At 40.4% G+C, this 24,650-nt stretch overlaps 1 protein-coding gene across 1 annotated transcript in view; it reads right to left on the bottom strand.

Moving 5' to 3' along the window:
* The window catches only part of SPTLC3 (serine palmitoyltransferase long chain base subunit 3), an 84,315-nt gene that overhangs the window by 18,354 nt on the left and 41,311 nt on the right, over nucleotides 1-24,650 (bottom strand). Inside the window, exons 6-9 of the mRNA XM_074150646.1 lie at nucleotides 20,101-20,225; nucleotides 17,850-17,943; nucleotides 7,992-8,097; nucleotides 527-746 (exon numbers count right to left, since the gene is read on the bottom strand). Coding sequence (XP_074006747.1) covers nucleotides 527-746; nucleotides 7,992-8,097; nucleotides 17,850-17,943; nucleotides 20,101-20,225 — 545 coding nt within the window. The remainder of the gene's footprint in view (nucleotides 1-526; nucleotides 747-7,991; nucleotides 8,098-17,849; nucleotides 17,944-20,100; nucleotides 20,226-24,650) is intronic.

Below are 24,650 nucleotides of genomic sequence, written 5' to 3'. Positions count from 1 at the left end.
GCTGTTGTTTTGTTAACGTATGCAGAGCAATTGAGGACACGGATTTTACTATTGCAAAAGGCCCTCAGTAACCCTCTTTCTCCATCCTCCTAAAAAATGCAACTACGACAATCCACAACTGTGTAGGAATTTTATTATCAGTGGATGAAACTGTGGCTTTAATCTCTCAATATTGCTCCACACACTGTTTACAAATGTGAAACAAAGTAATGAGCAATCTGCATGCAAATTCATGTAGTGAAGTATATTTAGCCGACCACAATGGGTCTAAACATTTCCAAGACAAATAACAATCATCAGGGTGGCAGAGAAATACCCAACCCAAGCAAATTACATAATATCAACATGAGACAAAAATAAGAAAGCCTGACTGTTTGATGTGCATTGGGGATCCAGACAAAATGGTACTAACTTTAGAATAGTGCTCCTGCAAAGCAGTCTATACCAAAAGATAATGAAACATATCATACATAATAAGATGATACTTCCCCCACTTCATGTTAAAATTTTTGTGTTTTCCCTTTACCTTTTTGCCAGCTATATATCCTCCAGCTGCGCCAAAGCTCTTTGTGAATGTTCCCATTAATACGTCAACATCATCAGGACTCATGCCGAAGTATTCCACAACTCCTCGGCCCGTTGCGCCCACCGCACCGATGCTGTGAGCTTCATCCAAGTAGAGGTAGGCTTTGTATTTCTTCTTCAAGGAGACTATCTCTGGCAGGCGCACGATGGACCCTTCCATGCTACAGACAGAGAGAATCGTGGATGAAATGTGCTCTCGTGGATGAAATGTACTCTCATGGATGAACAAAAAATCCTGTACTCTTTCTCTTAAAGGTAGTGCCAGAAAATATAGGCATTAATTGCCTTACTCCATGAAAGATCTTCTGGAACCTCAATTTGCATTTACAGTTCAAAGAAAAATTGCAACCCTTTCACATCTGCAGGTGACTATAAAACAGTCAAACAGTTTTAGAATTTAAACAATCAAAACCAGTCAAAAAGTTTTTGAACAAGTCTTTGCAAATTTTCAACATGCCAAAAAGGAGAAGGAAAGGTATGAACTGAGGGGGAGATACTCACCCAAAGCAGCATGTTACAACTCACTACAAAACAAATATCATAATGAATTATAGCGAGCTGCTGTAATTCAGTCTGATCTTTGGTTACTTCATTGTCAGCTACTGTGGCAGTATTTGGGGGTAGCAGCTCTAGAGCAAATTATCCTAGTGCAAAGCAGTTGGGTCTAACATACACAGGAGATGGGCCACCTGAAACGCACACATGGTGCTGTAACTCAGAGCAGCCCTAGTCTCCAGAGCAGACAGAATCAGGGACTAGAAAAGGGAGCTCAAACCCTCTTTTGCCAACTGTTTCTCCCAATACGTACCTTTTAGCAAATGTAACCTGTTACCTAGTACTCAAAAGGAAAAAAAGTTTCCTTCTTTTTCTTTTTACTTTCTTACAGCCATGCAGGAAAAGAAAATATTTGGAACTTGCACTAATAGTGTATTGAGATTTGTAGAGATTCTTTTGTATTGTTGGTAATCACATCAGTAAGTTAGAAGGCGCAGAGGAGCTGTACAGCAAAATGAAAGCCCACGGAGACAAAGGTGAAATGCACTCTAATCCCATAAAGATTAAGTATCAATAGTATTGCTGTGAAGACTATCACGACCTGAAAACATTTGTGAGATGACTACAGCTATGCTTGGATATGCTCTGATGCACTCAGTATTCATTTCATAATGAGTTAAACATGTTCTCTTACACGAACTCCAGTGAGCAGGTCTCTAAATGCTAAATACTTCCTATGAAAACCAAAGTGTTTTCACAAACGCTGTGTGCCAGGAAAACCAGTGCTCTGTGGCTAAGGCCTGCGGCTAAGGTGTATCCAATTGCAAATGCTACAAGAGTTTTAGGTAAGCAGAAACATCGAATTTGTTCCCAAACAGCATGTACAAAAGAGCAATGCAATCAACACAACTTCTTGGCAATTTCTAGATCCTGGACCAGTGGCTTTCACAGGGGCAGGATGTGCAGGATAGGAAATTTCTGACAATTTTAGTCCCTCTTCATCCTTTGGTCTCCTTAGTGAGCTTTGAAACAGCTTGGTCCCCAGTTTTGAAGGAGACCTACCCACAGGCACGTCTCCATTAGTTTGAAAGAACAGCATGGGGGAGCACTAAGAGCAAGGGCTGCCTGTTCTGTTCATACAGGGAGGTTCCAAGAGCCTGGCTATGTGCACCTGGGGGCATGTTTTTGGCTGTCAGGTGGCCGCTGGCAAATCTTGCCTTCTGTCTTGCCTAGCAATAGAAGAGGCAGCTGTGGGGCTGTATACTGGCACCACGGTCTCTTGCAGCACAGAAGAGTGGGCTTGTACTGCAAGCTCCTGAAGGCCGGGCTTTCTTACTTTTCCCAAATTGCACTTGGCAGCTGCGGGAGAAGCAACTTGAACCACCACAGTTATTTTCCTAATGAATACAAGGGCAGAGCCCATAGCTCTCACATAACCCAGTCAAAGAATTAGTCAGCTAAAAATTGTAGCGAGCCACTGGGTGTCCTTGGGCATCCATACGTGCTGGGGATGTCAGCTTTCAGCTGCGTCTGGTCCATCTGCAGGTTGGCTAGATGGTCAGAGAGCAACTGTGGTGCCAAGGAGCACCTCTGTGGAGGAAAGCAACTAGACATCCCACCCTCCACCTTCCAGCAATACTTGGGCAGTCCAGCTAGGCAGAGAAGGACAATAACAGTTTTTCCACATTTACATGGACATCATTAGGCTTAGTGGCTCATGGAGATTCAGATGGGAGAGACAGCATTTATCTTCAAAAAGAATAAAAATGGTACATTAAAAATACAGAGGTTGAACTGCTGCATATTTGTGGAATGTAAGCAAAGTTGTTGCTGAATCCCAGTATAGAGTTGGTACATGGCCGTTGCAAAATTTAACTATTAAGAGAATTTAATGAAAACTTCTCTTACTAGTATGAGTAGGAGATTTATCTTCGAACTCCAAGCTGTTTAGCAAAACAAAGCACTTATTTTCAGTTTCAGTGTTGATTTACTGCTCTTGAAAGATGCTTGCTGACATAAATGTTAGAATAGTTGACAGAGATACTAACATGGCCTTGAAACGTCCATGGAGTAGATAAAGTGCTTCTGGTTTTGTGTACATTTTCTGTGCTGCCATTCAAAGAGGCCTCAGCCTCCTGATGGCAGAGATGAGAACTGCTTTGTTGCCTACTCTGTTCTTGGTCTCTCTTTTGACCCTGGGAGATGGTTTGTGATATGAACACCACTCTGTTTAGAATTGCTCCAAGGTAAAGCTCACTTCACATAACCCCTTGGGTAGTCCAAATGGAAAGTTTACTGAATCCTTCAGTAAATATTGATGTTGACTGAGTTTAAACCAGAGAGCCAGAAATGAACTGTAATCATTCTATCTCAGTCTGGTTGTGTCACTTTTACAAAGCTATTGATCTGTTTCCAGATCTACTCAAGCACACAGGGCACATCGAAAAAGCTGGATACAGACAAACATAAGATGGCTCTGCCCAGGCCAGATGTTCTCATTGTGTGGTATTACATCCTGTCTTGTAGCAGAAACTCTTAGCTTGGTGGCAGGGATGTAAAGCTTCTAGGTTGCAGCTGACCCTTATCTCCCTTGTTCAGTGGGTGGGCACAAAAGCTTGCTTCAGTACACACTCAGTTTGAATCTACTTCCAGATGTGAGGAGTTAATCCAAAATTTTGGGATCACTGAATTTTGAAGCTGGATTCAATCCCTACCAAACTACTGAGATTCTTCCTGGTGCAGCTGATGAATTGTGAAGCCAGGTGCCTTGAGAGACAGGAGATATGCACTGGTTACTTCGCTTGGAACACAGGCTCGCTCTTGACAAAGTACTGACAGTTTTTGACCAGTTTATTTTGAAACTTCTCAGGAAAAGAGTTTTCTTACACCGTACTATGGTACCACAGTTTCATATTATTTTTTTCTGTCAGCAAAATTAATTTACTGCTATTCAAGCTATAATTGCATCATTCAATGTCTCTAAACATGCCATATAGCACCTCTATCTTTTCAACATTTGAAAACTTTATCTGTTCCCCTTTCAGGCTAGTTTGTAACTGGGAAAATCCCTCCTTTCCTGACCCGTTATTCCTGAGATGTATGCATTCCATTTTAATGTTTACTTTAGGTATTGTTTTCTTACATAAACCTTGCACATTCATGCAACAATATCTGTTTTGTAGTTTAGAGCAACAGTTTTATGGAAACCTCCCAACCCTGTCCTCAAATATGACCCCATACACTGAAATGTTAGAAATGTTAACCTTTAATCCTGGTCCCTGGCCAAAGACATTAAATGTTACCCCATTCTTTTCTGGAAGTCCAGTCACTTAAACCCAGGAAATAAAAAATAACCTGATAAATTTCCTACGGTATTGGCATTGAATCCCAAAGAGCTTCTAATGCACATGAAAAGGAACCGGACAATATCTAACTGATAAGAGAGCTATTTTCTGAGCTGGAAGGGAAAATACCCACATTAAATTAAAAGTAGGGAAAAAACAAATGAAAAACAACCTGTTTTGATCAGTTTCTGGTACCCCATAACTCCTGCCCCAGGTCTTGGCCTATCTGACTTGTAGGTAAATATGTGTGCAAGAAAGCAGAAGCCTACCACAAACCATGTAAGAACACAGTAACTGATTAATCCTGAACTGGAAATGGCAGAAGCCAAAGAAAACATTAGCTGGAATTTAAATAATAGAAATATGATTTAGCAAGTCAGTTTAACTTGTGCCCTGGATGCTGCCAAAACTTATACATGCTTTTTTGTACTGAAGATTGATGGCAATACGGTCTCTCTCAGTTTGGAATGCAAATGGAATATATTTGCTCCTAAGCTAGTCCAAGTTAAGAACCAGCTTTCATTAGCAGTTAGATTTACTTCTGATGATTTTTTTTTTCTTTCTAAGATAACAGAGACATTAAAAAGCAAACAAACATATACTTATTGCTATTTATTTGACGTGTATCTTGAATGTTTCCCAACTTGAGGGGCCAATTCTGCCTCCAGTTGTAATCAAACAAAATCTGCAGTTTATGGTTTCAAACACAATTCTGATTTCCAGAAATGCTCGTGTTGGCTAACAATGACCCTTTTCAAAATTTGCCAGCTGGTAAGTCCAGACTTATACACAGTGTAAACACTTAAACATACCCTGAATGGAAAAAGAAGGCAAATATTTTTTCCATACCATCAACTTCATCATACTAAGACTATGGTGTCCCATATAATGATATTTTTTTAAAGGAGGGAAGCTTAGTGTTTCTTTTGCATCTCTGGAAAAAGCATTTTTGTAAAAATTTGCCAAGCCAAACTTGCAAGTCAAGTTATTTTAACTTGGAGAATGGCTCTGACCAAGTTATTTAAATTCTGTATTAGTTGTCCCTGAAGTACAACTTAAGTCTTTTTCGGGGGGTGGGGGGAGAAGTATTAACTATTGTAAGAAGAATACATTAACAACACTCTACCTCCTCTTAAAGCCTCTAGTTGAGTGTTAATTGGGCATCTGGCAAATCTTCAAGAAAACTAACATTAGCCCATATGGGGTTGGAAAATTTTAGTCTCTTTCAAAAATCATGGGCCAAGAAAGGAGAGAACATGCACACGAAACCTAAGAGTATTTCTAATATGTCTTCTTCCAGCTCTTTTTTTTTTGCATATGAAATGTTATTAGCTACTTACTGGATTAGACTGCACGGCCTGTGAGTCTGTTCCCAGCAGTGCTGCAGGGACAGATCAGCTGTGTGCATCTGGGGTTGGCAGTGATGGCAGGGATATAGCACGGTGGGGTGTGGTGGCATTCTCCCTCAAGTCAGAGCAGACTTGCTTTGCAACCAAACCACAATCTTCAATTTCTGATCTGCTTAGACTATGAAAACAACTAAGCAACCAGCCTAGCTACTGCTAGGGCTAGTTTCCAATGAGAGACTATTAGAGAGCTGAGCTTTGTATTTCTTTTACTTTATGCCTTTCACAAGCAGAGATACTCAGGGCATGAGAGTGGTCCTAACATTATTTAGCTCTTATGGGGCTAACCCTTTCTGGTTCCTTTTTAGTGAGATTCTCTGAGTTTTAACATGTTTTTATTTTGCATTCCAACAGAAGGTTCTTCCAACTTTTGAGAACGGAATCTCCTTTGAAAATGAACTGCAAAACTAGAGGAAAAGAGAACTCTACATCAAGTACACATCTGGAAATGCAGTTATTATACTTGCAAATATCTGACAATGGATTTGTCCCACTGCTTGGACCGATCTACGCTTCTGTATCACCAATCTACCTTCTTGCTCCCTAGTGGTCAATATCTAGGGTAAAGGATTTAAAAGTGAACAAAGCTCAGCAGCTGGAGCATTTTCTGCAGGCCATGCGACCTATGGGAATATTTGTCAGTAAAATGTTGGTGGTCCACTTAAGTTCTGCATGATCAAAGTCCTTAAGTCTGAACTTTCTTTTAGTAGTGCCAAGCTATGTTTATTTGCAGTTTTGCTCTGTTTATTCTGGTTGAAAGGAGATGTTCAGCCTGCTTTGCATCAGCTGATCTGCTGCTGACCTGTTTCAGCTCTGAGTGGCAGGTGTTTAGATAAGGACTGATTTGTTCTATTCGCAGATGGAAAATGTTAGGTAAAAAGAAAGCACTGACAAATATGAAGTTGTGATGACATGAGATCGTAAAAGATTCCCCATGAAAAAAGCTAACCAGTTCAGATGTGCTAGCATTTCTCAATAAAATGGCATAAATGACTGCCTGTCCAGACTGGCTGTATTTCAGTAACACGTGATATGATCCCTACATATAAAGTTTAATGTTGCTTTCATAAACCATGTCATGTCCTGTGAATAAGTGTTTCTGGTTCCCTTTTCTCTGGTGTGGGTGTCACTACTCCCAAAATTATCCATCTCATACTCTCCCCCCTGGCCCCCCGTCATCCTCATAGTAGCCTTGCCTAGATACCTGCAAACCCTCTAACTGTCCCTGCTTCTTCAGTCTGTCCCTCCTCTTCACGATCACCACCTCTCCTTGCTTCAGCTCCTTGCCATCCACCTGCCCCATGGATGCCTCCCCAGCAACCTTCTCCTGACTTGAGCGGTTGCCAGGATGAAGCCCAGGATGGTGAGTCTGGCTGGTGTGTCTGCTTTGCTCTCAGCTCTAGTGACAGTTTGTCTTTCTGGTTGGGTGTAAGATGCACCATGGTACTGAGCCAGAGCTATCTGACAAGGATGCTCTATAATTACATGGTAATATTGATGCTGATATTATCTGCTAGATTCTCAAAGGCACTCCTCTCATTCAAATTCCTCCAGGGACTAGGGCTACATGAAATACCACTATACAATTCTTTGAAAGACAGTCTTTTAATTTTTTTCCTGTTGAAGTGTGAGTCCATTAGATCCAGCACTAATTGCTAGAAAAGTGCTGATATCACTTGGGCTATATTTAGATTGAGTTTTAGATTCCAACAGCTGGGTAAGAACTTGGCATGCAGAACTTAATTAGTTCTGTGTAGTTGTCTTTTGATCTGCCCGTGCATAACAAACAACTCCAGAAAATTCAGCTTACTCACTTAGCAAAACTCCTCACATATTATAGCTCCATGAATTTTATCGCATCTGTGACAACATACACCAGCTGACAATCTGTCTTGCTCTCACTGGATATCTCCCACCTCACTGTGATTTGCTAAATTAACATGCAGAACAATGCACAGGATCTAACTGGAGCAAGTTACACCAGGGCTCAGACTGATGTAATGGAAATCAACATATTTATAAGATCACAGAATATTGTTGTAACCTGTACTCTCATTAAGATTTCTCTTAGATACCTAGAGTCAATGTTTGTTTCACTCAATATATCATTCTGTTCTCAGAAATGATAAAGTGTACTCATGTTTCTAAAACACAAACATACCTGTAAATGCCCTCCACGAGGATGATAATTTTTCTCCATGCTCTGCGGCTTCGAGGCTGTCCATATATTATTGCATCCCTCAGCAAATTCTCAAGGCTCTGCATATCTTTATTTAAAAAAAAAGAAAGAAAAAGGACTTAGGAAAAACATTAACATAGATTTTTCTGAAGAACTTTTGATTTTCTACTGGGGCACTATTTTCTCCTATACGGAAAAAGACAACATTAAAAACATGTGTCCTGAAGATAAACTTCCTTTATTAGTAGACAAGACCCAATGATTGATTTATTTTGCCTGAAGTGACAAGGAGAGTTACAAAAAGCTTCCAGTTATGCACCTTATCTGGGAAACTTCTAGAAATTCTTGGCATACATTTTTATATAAAGGCAAAAGGCAACCACTTTGCTTAAGTACTGAGGCTACCTGCCAGCAGTTCTCTGTATGGGTTGTTGATATTCATAATGTCTCAAGGCTTCCAAATAGTGAGTTTTTGGTTGCTTTCCAACATCACCACAAGCTCATGAACATGCATTGCTTCAGCAAAGGTCTGGATCAGGCTGTGTGAAGCACGTCGGGATGGCAGCAAGAGAAATCTTGTTATTCTCCAGAAGGAAAGTGAGTGAAAGATTGTTGATGAGAGAGGGAGAGACAAGTGGATACAAGCACACGCGGCATGGACACGCTAATTTGGTGCCAAAACGCCTGGCACTGGCAGGACTTCGATATAAGGAGGCCTGGAACAATGTTAGAAACTTGGCTGCATTCTCAAGGGCTGGGTGTGGGTAATCTAACAAAATTCTTGAAGGAAAGCCACTAAAGTTTTGAAAAACATGGAAGATCCCAGGAATAAGGATCAGACCAAATGCAACTCTCAATGCAGAGTTGAAATAGAATTCTGGTGTCTTCACGTGAATAAACACTCTCCAAAATTAATTATTCTGGTGCTTTTCAGGAATCTGGATTGACGTTTCAAAATGTTTTCGAAGAACATCTTACAGAGACTCGTAATACCCCAAGGAATGCTACAGATCAGCTCAAATTGGAGGTTGAGAAAATGGCATTTTTTCATGATATAACCCCACGGTTCCAGCAACACATCTTAATGCAGTTTATCATAACCTTCTAAAATAGTACAAGGCTAATCTGTAAAACACAATTATCCACAGTGAAGAAAATGCACCTTAGATGTATTAATATTGACCTATAGTATGGTTCCCACCTGACTGGAACTGTGCCATTTCCACAGTAACTGTCCATTGTGAATAACCTATGACCTGAGAGATGGCCAAGTTATGGCCTGAACCCTTCCACCCTGACACCTCACCTCTTGCTAGAACCATTTACTGCTGTCGGTGAAAGAGAAGTTTCTCAGAAACACCTATGCCACTCTGCACGTTACCATGTAATCTCTTGATCTAGGCAAGACCTTGCTAAAATTTACAAAGCACAAAGCATGCACAGTAAGTTGCCCCTCATTTCAATAGTGCAATTATCTGCACAGCTCAATGAACTCCAAGACAGAAATGCCATTATGAATAATGCAATGCAGACAGTACAGTTTCCACTAGATGGCAATCAAGGAAATAAAAGTTCCTTGGTGCTTTAAGAGGGGAATTTATAACCCAGTTGAGCTTTTGCAGCACGTGCATATTGCACAGAAGAGAGCTGCTCACCTTCTCTTTTGTTTTGAGTAGATAATATTCAGAAATTATTTTGAGTTCTGAGCATTAATGGACTCCCCAGGATAACAGAAAGCTCAGTCACTCAAAGTAAAATTTAGGTGCCCCCTTTTCTCCACTGAATTATTTCTCTACTGATGTTACTGTCATGTAAATCCTTTTGGGACTTTTTAAACCCTCCTCTGCATCACACAGGGTTTTTCAATTCAGTATTCTGTCTATGTCGGTCCAGATTGATTCTAGACTTTAGGAAAGTCAGTTTGCCCAGCCCTCCGAGCTAAAAGCACGGCTTGAAGATTCAGTTGTTTTAACACTGACAGAGGAAAAAGGAGAGGATAAGGAGAAGTTAAATACATATAACTCTGTTTAATAGAACTAACAGAGCTGTTTAAAAAATGCATGGATGCTAATAGCTCCTCTGTCCAGGGTGGAACATGAGATTGCAGATAGGGAAGAACCTCTCCAAGGGATGAGCTTGCCTGACTTTACACTGACATAGTCCTGCTGGAGTACAGGCTAAGGACATGCTTGTTTGCAGGATCAGGGCTATCTCACTTTCATTTTGATGTCTCATTCTGAAGAACATGTATGTGTTAGGTCTGTAACAGTTAACACATAATTTGTTTAGGTGCAAATAAATTTCACTGACCTTTCTACTCTGTGCATGTAGTGCCTCATTTGGAAAGGGGAAATCAGGAGGAAGAGAAAATGTTACCTTTAATCTTCCCCCCTAAAGGCCATTTATGTTACTCAAAGTGAAGATGCAGTGCTCTCTATGTGCTTGTGCTTGGACTTTGCAGAAAGTGGAACATACTGAACTGCAGGAAAAACAACAGTGCAACCCCAGGTGACTTCTGGATACCAAATTATTTGCCCATTAAATATAGTTAGACTGTGAAACACCAGGACATTGAGAAGATGAGTTGCACAAGTCCATCTTGAACAACCGGTTATAGGGAAAATAACTGTCCTTCCTCGTTCGACCATCACCAGCCTAGGCTTTTTAGTGGTAATGGCTAACAACTGGTCACCAGCCCAGGAGGTGGTATTAAGAATTTCACTACGTTAATTAGTCAAAGCACAACCAAGTCTATCCTTGTCTCAGTTTCCACCTTCTCCCAATGGCATATTGTCTAGATACGGAGGATAAAGCTTCCTAAGCGGGGACAGTGGATCTCTTAGGTTTTTCAGAATTTAATATAGACTTGCATAATCCTTGTTTGGGATCCTTCAGAGTTACTTCAACAGAAATACTAACACCACAAACTGCCAGTGGGTCGAAGCGAGCCTGGACCTGGGCAGGCAGCTGTGTGTCATGCTGCCTCCAGTGCAGGTGGGACTCCAGGCTCCTGGAGGGGCCCCTGCCCTCTCCCAGGCACACTCAGTACCTCCTGGCAGGGAGACACGGCGCCTCCACCCCTCATCCTTACATTGCAACGCCAGGGATGTCATCACCGTTCCTCTGCGTGGGCTGAAAATCTCCTGCGTGATGTCAGCTGAATCCTTTTTAATTAAAATATACAGGCTATGACTGCTCTTACACCCTTCTTTCCTTTGCCTTGTGTTTGCCACTCTGGTTTTCAGTTTCTCCCATTTTGCACTCTCATGCAAGTTCACGCAGACTCTGTGGCTGCCTGTCCCTTCTCAGCCTCCTATGCAACCACCTCGACCCTGCTGCAGCATTTCCCTTGTCCTCTCTTGCTCTCCCCCCACTGGTACTTTTCCTGGTTACTGTCCTTTTGTGGGTGACTTGAGTGGCTGGCTCCAATGCTGTCCCTCCTTGCAGATCCCTAAAGCAACAAAGGGAAACCACAGCAAGGGTTTTGTTGATCTAAATAGTAACTAGTGAAAACTAGTCTTTGAAAAGTCCCTGACTGATGGCACAGCTCTGAACAGCAAAAGCATCTTTAGAGTCATTTCCCTGAAAAGGCAGCATTGAGTATCTTTGTTTGGAATGGGGTAATGGGAGTGGTGACTACTGCAGCCGCAGTAACAGTCTGAGACTCCCCTTCCCGCCCCTTGATAAATATAAACGTCTGTGAAAGTAAAGAGCACTTGCTCAGGAAAGCTTCCTATTCACACTTGGCAAGTCAGACGTGGCTTTCTCAAATCAGAGAGGCCAAGTGCAGACACAGCATGCGAGGAGCAGGATATACCAGTCTCCTCTCTGTGGCAGCGTCTGTATGTGTCACAGGGAAATACACGCCAAACTGGATTAGGCTGTGGTCCACCTATCTGGTGCAATAATCTTGTCTCTGATAGTGGCCAGAGGCTTCAAGGAGGACAAAACTTTAGTGGGTAATATACCTTTCATCCTGCTCTGTAATAACTATAAAACTGCCCTCCCTTCTTAAATTCACGGGCCACTTACGCCTTTGGAAAAAAATAAGTAAAGGAACCATCTTGTACTAAGCCACTGCAAACTCTGTTTTTTGCAACAAAAGAGATTTTTCGTTAATTTTTACCTATTCATTTATCTCTTTTGTTTCCCCTTACTTTATTCACTTGCTTGCTTAAAGGCATGCGCTAATGGTTTTCCACTTCTTTTTTCTCTTCTTTCCTTCCTTTTCACTAGAGAATATATTTGCACGGAAAGGTGAGGGCCCTGCTGCCTAAAAGTTCTTTCGGTGTTAACTACAACTTCTCCAAGTAGCTGTGTTTCCTCTTCAAAGTGTCTTCATGGCACATAAATCTGAACTCCAAAGCATTAATTTGACTGAGTAGACTGAGCAATGCCAGAGGTGGATTAACACAAATTCACAACTGTCGTCCAAGCAGGAAACTACATTTTGTATGGAAACTTGAACAGCTCACACCTGCATGACACACTTCTGTCATCACTCACCTGATTTGTGAGAACCCACAAAACCCCTTACTACTTTCACAACACTCTGAAAAGGTGCGTAAGGAGGAGTGAGGAATGTACTACTGTGATCCCCCCGTTTCAGATGTGGGTTCAAGCACCAGATTAGAGGCCAGATTTTCATCTAACCAACCTCTTCATAGTATCACTTGTTCTGATTGCATGTTGAAGTGCCCTTGCAATGAAGAGAACTGGAAATTTTTCTTCCATGTGGCCTGATTTCTGTGCACAGTCACGACGTTCCCACAGACTGCACATGCAATTGCAAATCTACACCCAAAAACACGACTGCTATTGAGTTGCTTGATGCTATGAGGGAAAAATGCAGTAGAACTAGAAAGAATAAGCAACTCCTCAGCCTTGTTCAACACCTTCTTATACAGGCTGATATGAACAGGACTCACTTGGATGTAGTTAGTCATTAACACACTCATCTGTCCACTGAATAAACAAAGATAGACTCCCCTGATACAGGCATAAGACCCAAAACTGCACCTGATACCAATATAAGACTCAGAATTGGTGTGAGAAAACCCTTGATAAAATCACAAGCTGTTTAATGGTTAGCTATTTGGTTTTGCTTTTCAAGTTTTATTGGAAGGGTCAGGGGATTTCGGCTAATATTTAACCAAGATAAAGGTCAGAGGTTCTGAAAAAGTGCTTTAAGATATATTATATTAATAAAGATCGTCTTAGAAATAAAAAAAGAGCAGGTGATAAATCAGTCTCTCCCTGGGCCAGGAAATAAAAACATCCAAGAGTGTAGCACCCATATAGCTGAAGGACCCACATGACGGTCACTTGGGTAGAGGAACCCAGGCCTGGTAAGGGTAACATCAGACACTGTCTGGCACAAAACTAGCCAAGGCCGGGCCACTACTGCCACAGAGGCTGGGAGATGCTTTAGCCTCACACCTTCCTCCCACTGCATACTAGTTGTTGGGCCATGCTGCTGGCTGCACACCCATTCCTCAGAGCAGGGGCTCCAGGAGGCTGAGCTCTGCTGCTAGCATCCACAAAAAATCACAAGTCTCTGTAACAGAAAAAGTCCCTTAAAGGCCAATTACTCTGTGGCATACTAGTGTGACCTGGGCAGGGTGAAGAACAGCAATAGTGCTAATTAGAGCCCACAGGAAGGCAATTCAGTAGTTTTTAGTTATAGTGCTGAAATGGAGTATTCTCCTCAATTTTTCTCACATAGAGCACCTGTAGGTGTGTGCCTGTGCACTTCTCTCAGCCCAGGCCTGTAAATTCCTCTCTGTTTACAAGGAAGGGACTGTTTACTGGCAGGTAGGATGCAGGGCACATTCCTATGTCCAAATAAAAATGGACTTACAGGTCGACAGCACATTTTTGTTCTATTATTCACCTTAAGGCTTGAATACCTTCTCATACACCTGTGCAATGTTTTTGTCAAAAAGGAGAAACATCCAGATGCCTTTTATTCTATTTTATTCTATAAAGGTGTAATAATTTCATCTGTTATAGAAAAACTATTCAGATTTTTTTGGTGAAAAGTGAAATGCCTAAGACAGCTACCCATTTATTGAAATAGAATTTCATGAACTTTTTAAAGAATAAGAATTGTATTATACATAATTAAGGTAATAGGTAGCGATTACTTCTTGGCTTACTAATGAAGTAAGCATCATTCATTATTTACTTTTGTGTAATGACAAATAAATCCTGTATCACAGGTTATATGCCTTGAATAACAGAGTTTTACAGAATTAGCTACAGCATAGCCTTTGAAAGATGAACGTGCTTCAGTAGCAAGTTTAAAATGGCAAGTTTTACTCTCTTTTCTGTGAAATATTTTTATCATAGAAGAATGTTTCCTATAATTTATCTTTTAAAAATAGTTTTTCCATAACAGGGGGAAAAAAGGGAGGGGAAAGGTATTTACAATGCCAAGCTTGTTAGAAAGCGAGATTACTCATAACACAGTTGTCCATATTTTTTGTATAATATTCAGGAAGTAGCTAGTTCAGAAAATGCACCATTGCTTCACTAAATTGCTATATAATTATTCCTCTTCATTTTGATAACCATTTATAATAACTGCAACAAACATTCACACCTCGCCCTTCTCCCAGTGTCTCCTCTACACATGTGCAACCAAGGAAGTAAGGAAGTCAGGAGCCAAAGTAAATACATTCTAGGCAGTTTTATCAAGGGTATTACACAGCATTTCAAAAGAGGCTGATGTAAGCAACAAGGAGCATGGAAAGAAGTCTGCTTTCTCAGGCTGCATTCTAATAGCAAAAAGATAACTTCAAAATCTGCTCCTTGATTGGAATTTATTTTTGATTGTCCTGCACAGAAAGTATGTCTCAGGCACTACTGGTGGTACCACTTGGCAGCTCTTTTATTGTCTTTAGTGCAGGGCAATAGTGGGTCAAACAGTGTGTCTGTGTGTAACTTGGTGCAGCTCCAAAGGAGATGAGCCAGCTCCTGCCAACACACAATTTGGCTCCGTACGCGCAAGTAAGAATGAAATGCACATTAAGCCCTAATCCTCTTTGGGATAGGACCCAGATTTATTCTTTGTTTCTGCACCTTGCTGGAGAATTATTCCAACTGCTCATCAAAAGGCCCTAGCCAAGCCTTTGACACAATAACATCCTCTAGTTGATGCCCAGGGCCAAGCTCTTTAAAGGATCGGTCATTTCCTTATATGAAATGACATATATCAATCCCCCGTACTTGGAAAGAAGATGTGGATGGTATTGCCTTTTGCAACTAGAATACAGAGGAGGATTTTAAAAAGTAAGACAAAACACATTACTCCCTGATGCTGAAATTAATGCTTATTAAAGATCTTAAATTGGTAACTCAAGGTGCAAAGTTCTCTATTCATCCACAGGGCCAGTACAGCATATGGAACCTTCCCTTTGCATCAAGCAGAATAACATGGATAATGGTTTAATTCCCCTGTTCACAGGCATGACAAATGACAGCACTAACATAGTCTGACAATTTGGGCATGCGTGTGCATGCCTGTATATATGCTGTATACCCACACATTAGCAAGAAGGATAATCCAGGAGCCTAAGCAACACAGTTCTGATCTAACAAACACCTGCCTAACTGAAAAGAACCCTCCCAACACAAGTTGGAAGTTTTGGTAATGTGTGTCCATAATTAATTTGCTGTACTGACTTGTATTACACTACTTCCTGACAGATCCACACAGAACATGGTTGTCTACTTCATTTTGGGTGAAACTGTGCATCCTACAAAGGAAGCTCTGCAGGATTATGCTTTCCACTGCTATTCTCCCCCAATACACATCCTATTTTCTCCAAAGCAAAAGGCACATACATATGTTTCTGTATATGTGATTTTAAAAGCTGTTGGTGATGTCCCATCCCCAATTATGAGTAATCATACTCATTTGTATGACTACGGAACTATTCAAAAGAAAAAACTTTCTAACCATGGAACTAACATACTGAGAGACTCACACTGTGCCGAGAAGGACAGCATGAATGTGTGAAGCTTCTTCACATGAGGTGCTTTATAAATGCAACTCAGGTTAAGACTCAAGACCTACAAAACTGTGATGACAAAAGCTGACGCTCAAATTCCAAACAGTATTCGCATAAGTTTCCACAGTTTCATTTTGAAAACAAGTTAAGGTGATGTCTCAGAAATACCATACAAGACTGACTGACTCTGGCAAATCAGATCTCTGATCTAGAAAGCAATGAGTTTTTCCAAAACAACCTGGATGGGCTTCCACTGATGTTTGCTGAGACCCTCAAAGTGACTGTCTACATTTTCCAGTGCTGGATTAGTGCTTTTTGGACAGGTCACTGTTCTTTTTAGGTTCACACATTATTCAAAAGTACATCATCTTTAATTTATCATAAGCAAAAGCAGAGGCTGGTTAGGTACCAGGTCCTTGGGAACGGAATGAAATATTGTGGGAAAGTTAGAAACCAAACTCCTTAAGGCAAGAATGACAGCTCCAAGTGAGGTCTCTTCACTGCTTCCCCAGCAGTTGAGAGTAATCCACTCCTCAAACTGGAATGTTCTTTGAAATTCTGTGGGAAGCGACACAGGCCAGCTGAGCTGCACGCAGCATAGAAGGGTGAAGAGGCTGAGACCATTTGGATTTGGGTAGTGAGTGGCCATCCCACAAGGCATGATAGAAACCTAAGTTTGAGTGGGATAAGGCATAGAACAAACTAAGGACGAGTTGAGAAAAGGCTGGTACAGCAGCCATGCCTAGCACATCCAGATTTGTGGAAGTCAACCAAGCTGGGGTATGCTACAGGCTGATCTATGAATAATCACTTCTGTAAAAACATTCGGCTTCACATGATCTTTAATCCTTGAATGATCTTCAGAAATTGCTTCTTGCCCAAATTGTGAATAGATATTAATTATAACAACACTTTATATAATAATTATAGTGTGCTTTTCATTCCAACAGATCCTTAGGCCTTTTACAGCATAGGCATAATTCATTTTTTCTCACCTCAGGGCTAAACACAACACTTAATAAAGAGAAGGGACTGTATTAGCTATTAACAAAGGTGATCAGACCTCTTTTGTCATTCCTCACCATTTCTCTGCCTTCTTAACCTCTGTTGCAATCACTGCCTGGTGACAGCAATGGGGATGGAAAGGGGAGTAACAATGGGGAATAAAGGAAAAGAACAAGCTCTTGTCATCAGTCAGTCACAATTTCTCTGACAATAACCACAGCAGCATTAACTAAATACAAGTTTAAAAGCAGGAATATTTTAGAAGATAATTATATGATTGCAAGGTTAATGTGTGATTTATATATTAAAATTATACTTCAAAGAATATTTTGGATGATGCTTTTAAGATAACCATCTGCATCTTTGGTATACCCTAGGAATTCAGAGTAATTGTTTCAAAGTAATGCCACATTAATATAACACTGGTTGCACTGAACCTGCTAGAAACAGAGGCAGGAAATATGGAGTATGTTTTTGTAAGTATGTTTGTACTATTTTGGCTATAGTGACAATAACAATGAAACCTCTACGACAGCACACAGTCATTAGGCATGTCAAAAAGAGAGCAACGAGATTAAGACTCTGGATTTTGAAATTAAGGTCCAACCTGATGACCCAAATTATGCACAACAGCAATTATAGTATTACACTATTAATTCTTCCCCATCAGAAATCACTCATAATATTGAACAGTTAATCCTTCTGTCTGGACAAAGGTATTATCTGGGAACTGACAGCAATGCAAGCATTGGAAGGAAGCATTCTTGCCTTTGAGGTGTGAACAACTCTGTCTCTAAGTATTTCCAACTTCAATACTCACTATTATGCTTGAAGATTCTAATAGTAGCACCTGAAAGCCTCGCACCGAGAACGAGAGAAGTGTGGTTCAACTCATCACTTAAAATGAGGCAGCCCTGTGGAGAAGGAGTACAATAAGCATCTGCATGAACTGGGAGGCTGTTGACCTGTGTGCATGTATGTGTCAGCATGCACGTGTGTTTATGACACAGTATTGCATCAATTAAGCTGTAAGTATTAAACATGAACTGGATTATCTACCACTTTTCTGAAGGTGCCAGGACGCACTGCAGAGGCAAGCACATATTGTGGGATCAAATTCTCAGGCATTCCCAGGTCATGCAAAGGGGCCAAATATTTCCTCTAACTGGAAAGTAGTGAATAACCATAGTAGAGATTGATTGCTTTATAGTGAAATGAGGTGATGTTCCTTCCTCTACCACCTGTCTACAGTTTATTTTGTGTTGCAAAGAAAATACAGGTACCACCCCATATACAAAGAGTGCATGACAGTAATGTAAGGAGGAGTAATACTGAGGCTGGACTAACATCAGCACTTTGGGCTGCAGAAATGAGATCAGGACAAATCGATGCCTCAAAAATCCCACTTCCATGAAGACGTGTGTGGAGCCTAGGCACCAGGCAGAGTCTTTCTCTGGTAAATGCATATACAGCTGACCTGCAGTATATTTTTAATTAACTCAGCTGGAAAGTCATTTTATTTTTAGAAACTAAGATAGAAATGCAGGAGAAATAACTTTGTATATTATATTAACAGGAGCCAGGATTCACAGTTGAAATTCAAACTGGAACCCTAATTTAGCTCGGCTTTCTATTACACATCTTATCTTATGCTGTGGTTTCACTACCCAAAGGGCAATTCAGCATTAAGTAAATATTTATTTTGGAAACACAGATTATGCCTAGGTTGAGAGATACTCAGACAAATCTGCCTAAAGACTGTTATGCAGAACTGACAGTTAGACTGTATGCAAATTGACAAGAAAATGTAGCTAGCTGCTAGGCTTAATTATAGAGAAAAATTTAGGAATAAATCTCCCCAACATAGGGCAATTACATATTATCTGTAATATAATTACAATACTACATAATATTAATATATACTAAATTGTTATAGTTATTTTCTATTTAATGTATATAGTAGCATCTTTATTTGTGCCACTTATATCTAAGTATCCCACCTTGGACAGAGGCCTGAGTCTTCACAGGAGGCCAGCTAAGTGAGGGAAAATTCCTTTATAGCTAAGCAACAGACAAGTATCTTATGCTGTTATGTAATGTCTGCAATTTCATCCATTTACCTTTATTAATTCTCGGTACCTGTTCCCTTTGAAATTGCCGGACAACTTCTCCAGCGTCGTTGCAGATTGAAGTTCATGTTCTGGGCAGCTGAAACAATTGTCCCTGCCCAGCCCTTGTATACATACACCTTAGAAATCTCTTGCAAAAGATGGATTTATCTTCAATAGTGAGTGAAAAAGTGACTTCAACTCTACACTGGTGCTTCTGAAGAAATCTTGATCACACGCCACACAGTGAGTTAATTCCGTCTCCACCAAGAGGGAAACACTGTTTCACACTTGCATAAACTAAAGAGGAGCTACCCAGTTTCTCAGCCAACAGCACAGTGTATCTGCTTGTTATGTCAGGAGTTGTGATTGACAGGATGATGGACTTTTCATGCCTTTGTGATGGGTACCCCAAATTGGAGATGAAGTCTCTTCAACACCAAATAAGAACCCAACTTTTGTCATACGGTCACAACCTCAGACTTGCATTTGCTGCCAGCTTTCTTTGCAGGGCAGGGTGGGGATCTGTTCATCATGAATGCTAAACATTGTGCTTTCTCTTCTCTGAGTGTGTTGTAAAAAATATCCTAATCATCATCTTTCACCACAGGCAGCCAGGCAATATCTCTGCAAGTAGCCCAAGTACTTCATCCCACAACACCTGAGTAATGGGATGCAACATTTGCTAACTTTTTAGGGAGAAGTAACTTCATTAAGAGAAGCTAAACAACCTTATCACTCATCCTTAAGTAGATGTTAGATGTGTGACAGCAACACCCAGAGCTATAGAAAAATGATGAAGGAGTATATTTAAGGTCACAAGGTCATCAGCCTTATGACTCATGCATTCCTGATATCAAGCTTTGTTCCTCAATCAAGCCTTTCCACTTAATAGAATACTGCAACAGTTGTTAAAACAATTAATAAATAATTGTTCTATGTATTCCTTAAGGAAGTACTCACCTTCCCAACAAGGGCTGGAATATTCATGGAGTTAGTTGCAAAGCCCATGCCAAACACCATAGCATCTTCCACACCAAGGAACGTGGCCACAAGTTTCTCTAGTTCTACATGTTTGTCTAGGGTGCCTGCAGAAACAAGCACAGGGAATCTTAAATCTCAGTAAACTGTGAAAGTTACTAATTCTAAGGATATGAAACATAAAAAAGAACAAGTTAGAAGTGTGTCATTAAGCTATATGATGTTTTCTATTTGTATCGTGTGCACGTGGGATAATGCAAGAAAAAGCAAGGATGTTAACGCTAACAAATACTGTTGCTGTTAAGGTAGCAAAGCAGTTACTTTGGGGAAAAGGTTCCCTTTTTATATAAGAACAATTTGTGACATAGTTTATTTTGAAGAATAATTTTGTGCCTTTTTCTCCCCTCTGCAGTGAGGACAAAAATACCTCCTTTTTATAGGAAATGTGGGACAAACATCTTAGGCATTCTTGAATTCCCTCTGGATGTGAAAGCAAAAACTGATGACAACAAAATTATTTCATTTTTTCTTTTGTATGTGTACAAAATCCTTAATTATGATTTTATATGGAACAACAAACAAAAGCGTTCTCCATCTTTTTCTGCTTTGGAAGGTAAAAGCTATGCCATTCTCCATAATTGATTATAACTCTCCTCTTTCCTCACTCTCAAAAGTCAAACATCAATGACAAGGCAACACTAGAGAGTCTTCTCTATGGCATGTCACTTATCTAGTATTAGTGCCTGAAGTCTCCAAACAAATAAGGCGCTCCAACTATCCAACAAAAGCAGTATCTCTCCCGCCCAACTCACAATGGAGGATAACAAAATACAAAAGGCAACAAATGAAAGAGTGGTGTTAAGAGATTGAGATAACAAATAACTTTGAACAGTAACGAATTATCTCAACTTGCCAGCTCTCTAGTCTTTGGTTGCCTGGCTGTGCATTGCAGGTACCAAGGCAGAAGCAACTCTTACAGGATGATCTGTGGGGAAGAAAAGAGAGTGGCCTGTGGATTCTGACAGAGCATTTCCCCTATTAATAAGGTTGTAAGCAGCGAGCAGAAGAAAAAAAATAGGGAAATGAGTATCTCACCTCGCTTGCACTGCACAAATTGATGTCACAATAACATAGGCAAAGTGAATTACAATTGATGGGAACAAGAAATCTGTATTCACTGTGATGGACAAAGGACAGATGAATGGAGGAAAGCAGAAGCTTGGCTACAGTGTCTCGACAAGTATGAGTCAGGAAGATGATCTTACCTTCATCATGCAGGAAAGCTCATTAAAAAAATCAACTAAAAATGGCAGCAATACAGTTTCACCAACAGCACTAACTCAGCTGGTTACAGTGAGGTAGTGTTTTGATTATTTTTTCTTGTTGAATATTCAAAGTAAGAATGGCATTCACTTGGCAACAAAATGTGAAAAATATCATGCAGGCAGGTAACTCTCCAATAGCCAGAGAGGCAAGGAGCAAGGATCATGTGGTTTCTGGAAAAAACTGGATTACACAGACAGTAAAGAACAGCGCTGCCGTGATTTTGCACAGATCCTGCCTGGGTTCTGCTAGACTTAAGCTGACTCCAGCAGAGCTTGAAGAGTGTCTCCACTCATTTTATCGCACTGGATGTACATTGAGCTGGGTTGTCTCTAGCTCTATGTTAAGTTAGGTAACATGATGCAGAAAATTTGGCTCTGCAGAACCTCCAGTAGACGTGAGCTGACTCTGCATGAAGCCCTTTGAAGATGGCTACGTTTTGCACTTGTAGATCCCGAGATACACAAGCATATGTGATGGCTCTGCACACAGGCACCACTTAGTAGCCAAGCTCCATGAAATACAAAACCACATAGTGTTTCAGAATTGAGCTGCTCACTGAAGATGCGTTCGAGAATCTATGCCTTAACTTGTAAGCCCAGTAGGTCTCTGGGTGTTTTTCTATGGTTAGTTCTGTATTTTTTGCATTTTGAGCCCAGTCTTCAACCTGGTTACAGCACTCATTGATAAGTGAGGGTTCCAGCATGGTCAGCTGCCCTTGTGTTCCCTGCAGATGTTATTTTGTCACTTGAGGGCTATAGACACACAAAGAGAAGATGAAGTCTGAAATGGAAGCTTGAAGCCAGCCACACTATGGTCACAGCTTGAATTACGAGGTTTATGAGAGCATGAGAAACATGCAGAGTCTGCTTTGCAAGGCAGGCATTTTCAGGCATGAGAAAATTGTCCCCGACTCTTCCAGGGGTAAATCTGACAGTACTGGGGTGGAGTTAAATTGCTTTTTGGGGTTGCATCACATGTTTTCTGTTTTTACAAACAAGAAAAGCCTGACTCACTACAGATTATTCTGTTAAGCATGTATTAGATGAAAACAGAAAGGAGCAGCACATTTTTGGCTTTTTTTGTTTTGTTTTGATTTTGTGATGATGAAGAATAAGACACTCCGAAAACTCCTACTTATTATTTACTTATCTTAAGGGCGAATGCAGATGATCTTGTATATCGCTATTGCCTACAAATCCTGCAATATAAATTGGAATCAATGGGGGTTCAGTTTGCAAAACAAAAACCTGAATGACAAGGATTTGCAAAATGAGCCCTACTTTAATTATAATGACAATATTGTAGGTGGTAGGTGAGGTGTTGCAGAAGCAATACAATACACATAGTACTGACAGTGGGAGGTTTGTGACAGCAATATACATCAAGTAGAGCTGATAAAACATATCAGCTTGCATTTTCCCAGCTTTAAAGTAAAAGGGGTATTTATTTAATAAATTATGCAATTATTTAACCGTATCAGAAGATTTCTCCAGTATGGGTCAGTCCTTGGACACCATATAAACCGCACCAATTATATCACTTCTCTCCACTGGAGAAAACGGGGTCAGATATGCTTTGCTGGAATGAGGCTTGTCCACTAGTGTTCCCAGCTGGTCATAGCAACCCCCTCAACATGCACAAACAGCACTATCAGGCAGATGCAAATTTGATCCAAAGGAAATTCCACTGACACAAGCTGCTACATCTCAAGCCACATAAGAAAGGAAGTAATTACACTGGTCTTCATTAAATCAACCTCAGCAGTGTTAAGTCAGGTTATCATGGCCCTTAAAATGTCTTGTCTTGTGCTGGATTCAGACCAGCATCACTATCTGGTGAATCAAAAGTAATGTATTAGATATATTTTTATTAATACACTGTATACACAGATACCTTCTATACTTGCCCTATACATAGACATTAGAATTGTTCCCCATACTCTACCTACTCTGATTTTTATGCTGACTACAGCTTGGTTTGACCTGAGAAATGAGGATACAGCTAAAGAATGTATGTAATCTTACCAGGGAAGATTTAAGACAAAAAGGAAGAGAGAAAGCTACCTGCACCTTTAAGAAACAAAATGGAATACTTTCTTTGAAAAGTTATTCTTCCCTGCTGAACAGTTAACAGTGTTACTCTGTTTCAAGTTTATAGGTGTTACAGAAAGTGAAATTGAAGATCTTACAAGAAGTGGACTTTCACAATGATAGACACCTCCACAGATTCCCACACTTTTCAAAGCAAATCCCCTCCTTTTCAAAATCTGATGACTCAGTTTCCTCCATCAACAAGCCACTGCACTATGGGGACAGGGGACATTAAATATAGTGTGCTTTGGCAGGCTTTCATAGGCTTACCCCTGCTCTTGGGTTGAAAGTCACTGTCAGCCTATCAGACAGATAAAGCTTGAAGATGCACTTCCCATGATCCACACAGTTCATTATTTAGCTTTGATGCTTTCAGCTTGGACAAGGTGGTTTATGTCACTGGTTAGTCTGTCAATAGAGTCTTGCAGGTGCTAATGACACGCACTGGTTAATCAGCCAACACTGGCAGAAGTATCCCCTAATTGAATTTTTTATTTGGAATTCTGAGCCTCAAAGAAGACAGGAAAATACCTGCTTGCTTCAAGTTAAACAAAAGCTGGAGGATTAATCTGATATAAGCAACAAGTCATTGAAAGAAAAAGAACAGATTCCCATAAAAGCCACTTCCACATATGAACAGCAACTGGGGATCCTATGGATCACCGATGTGACTCACCAAGGTGAATATGAACCATTACTCTATGAAAATGATAGTTTATCAAAGGTATCCTTAGGAGGGCAGAGAACAGAACAAAATACCTAAACTTCCCAGCCACATTTGAAACTTCAGGTCGCAAACTCACTCTACTAAGATATTTGTCAGAGATGAAAAAATAGTATTACTGAAACACATATACACATTTACAAAAACAAGATTGGATGAGTTATTACTAGAAGGACAAAGAAGCAGAAGACGTACAAAGATTATTACTTATTTACACATTCTACAAGAGTGCATGATGCAGATAGTATCACTGTCCTACAGAGCCCACAAGAGCAAAGCCTAAAATTGTAGAATGATACATATTGGCCAGAGAGGAAGCGAAGCACACCGTAATGTTACATAGTTGCTTCATTTAATACTGCATGTGCATAAAAGATCCTCAAAAGAAGTGG

The sequence above is a fragment of the Numenius arquata genome, chromosome 7, assembly GCF_964106895.1.
Source record: "Numenius arquata chromosome 7, bNumArq3.hap1.1, whole genome shotgun sequence".
NCBI classification, from domain to species: domain Eukaryota; kingdom Metazoa; phylum Chordata; class Aves; order Charadriiformes; family Scolopacidae; genus Numenius; species Numenius arquata.
This window is presented reverse-complemented; position numbering and strand designations above follow the sequence as displayed.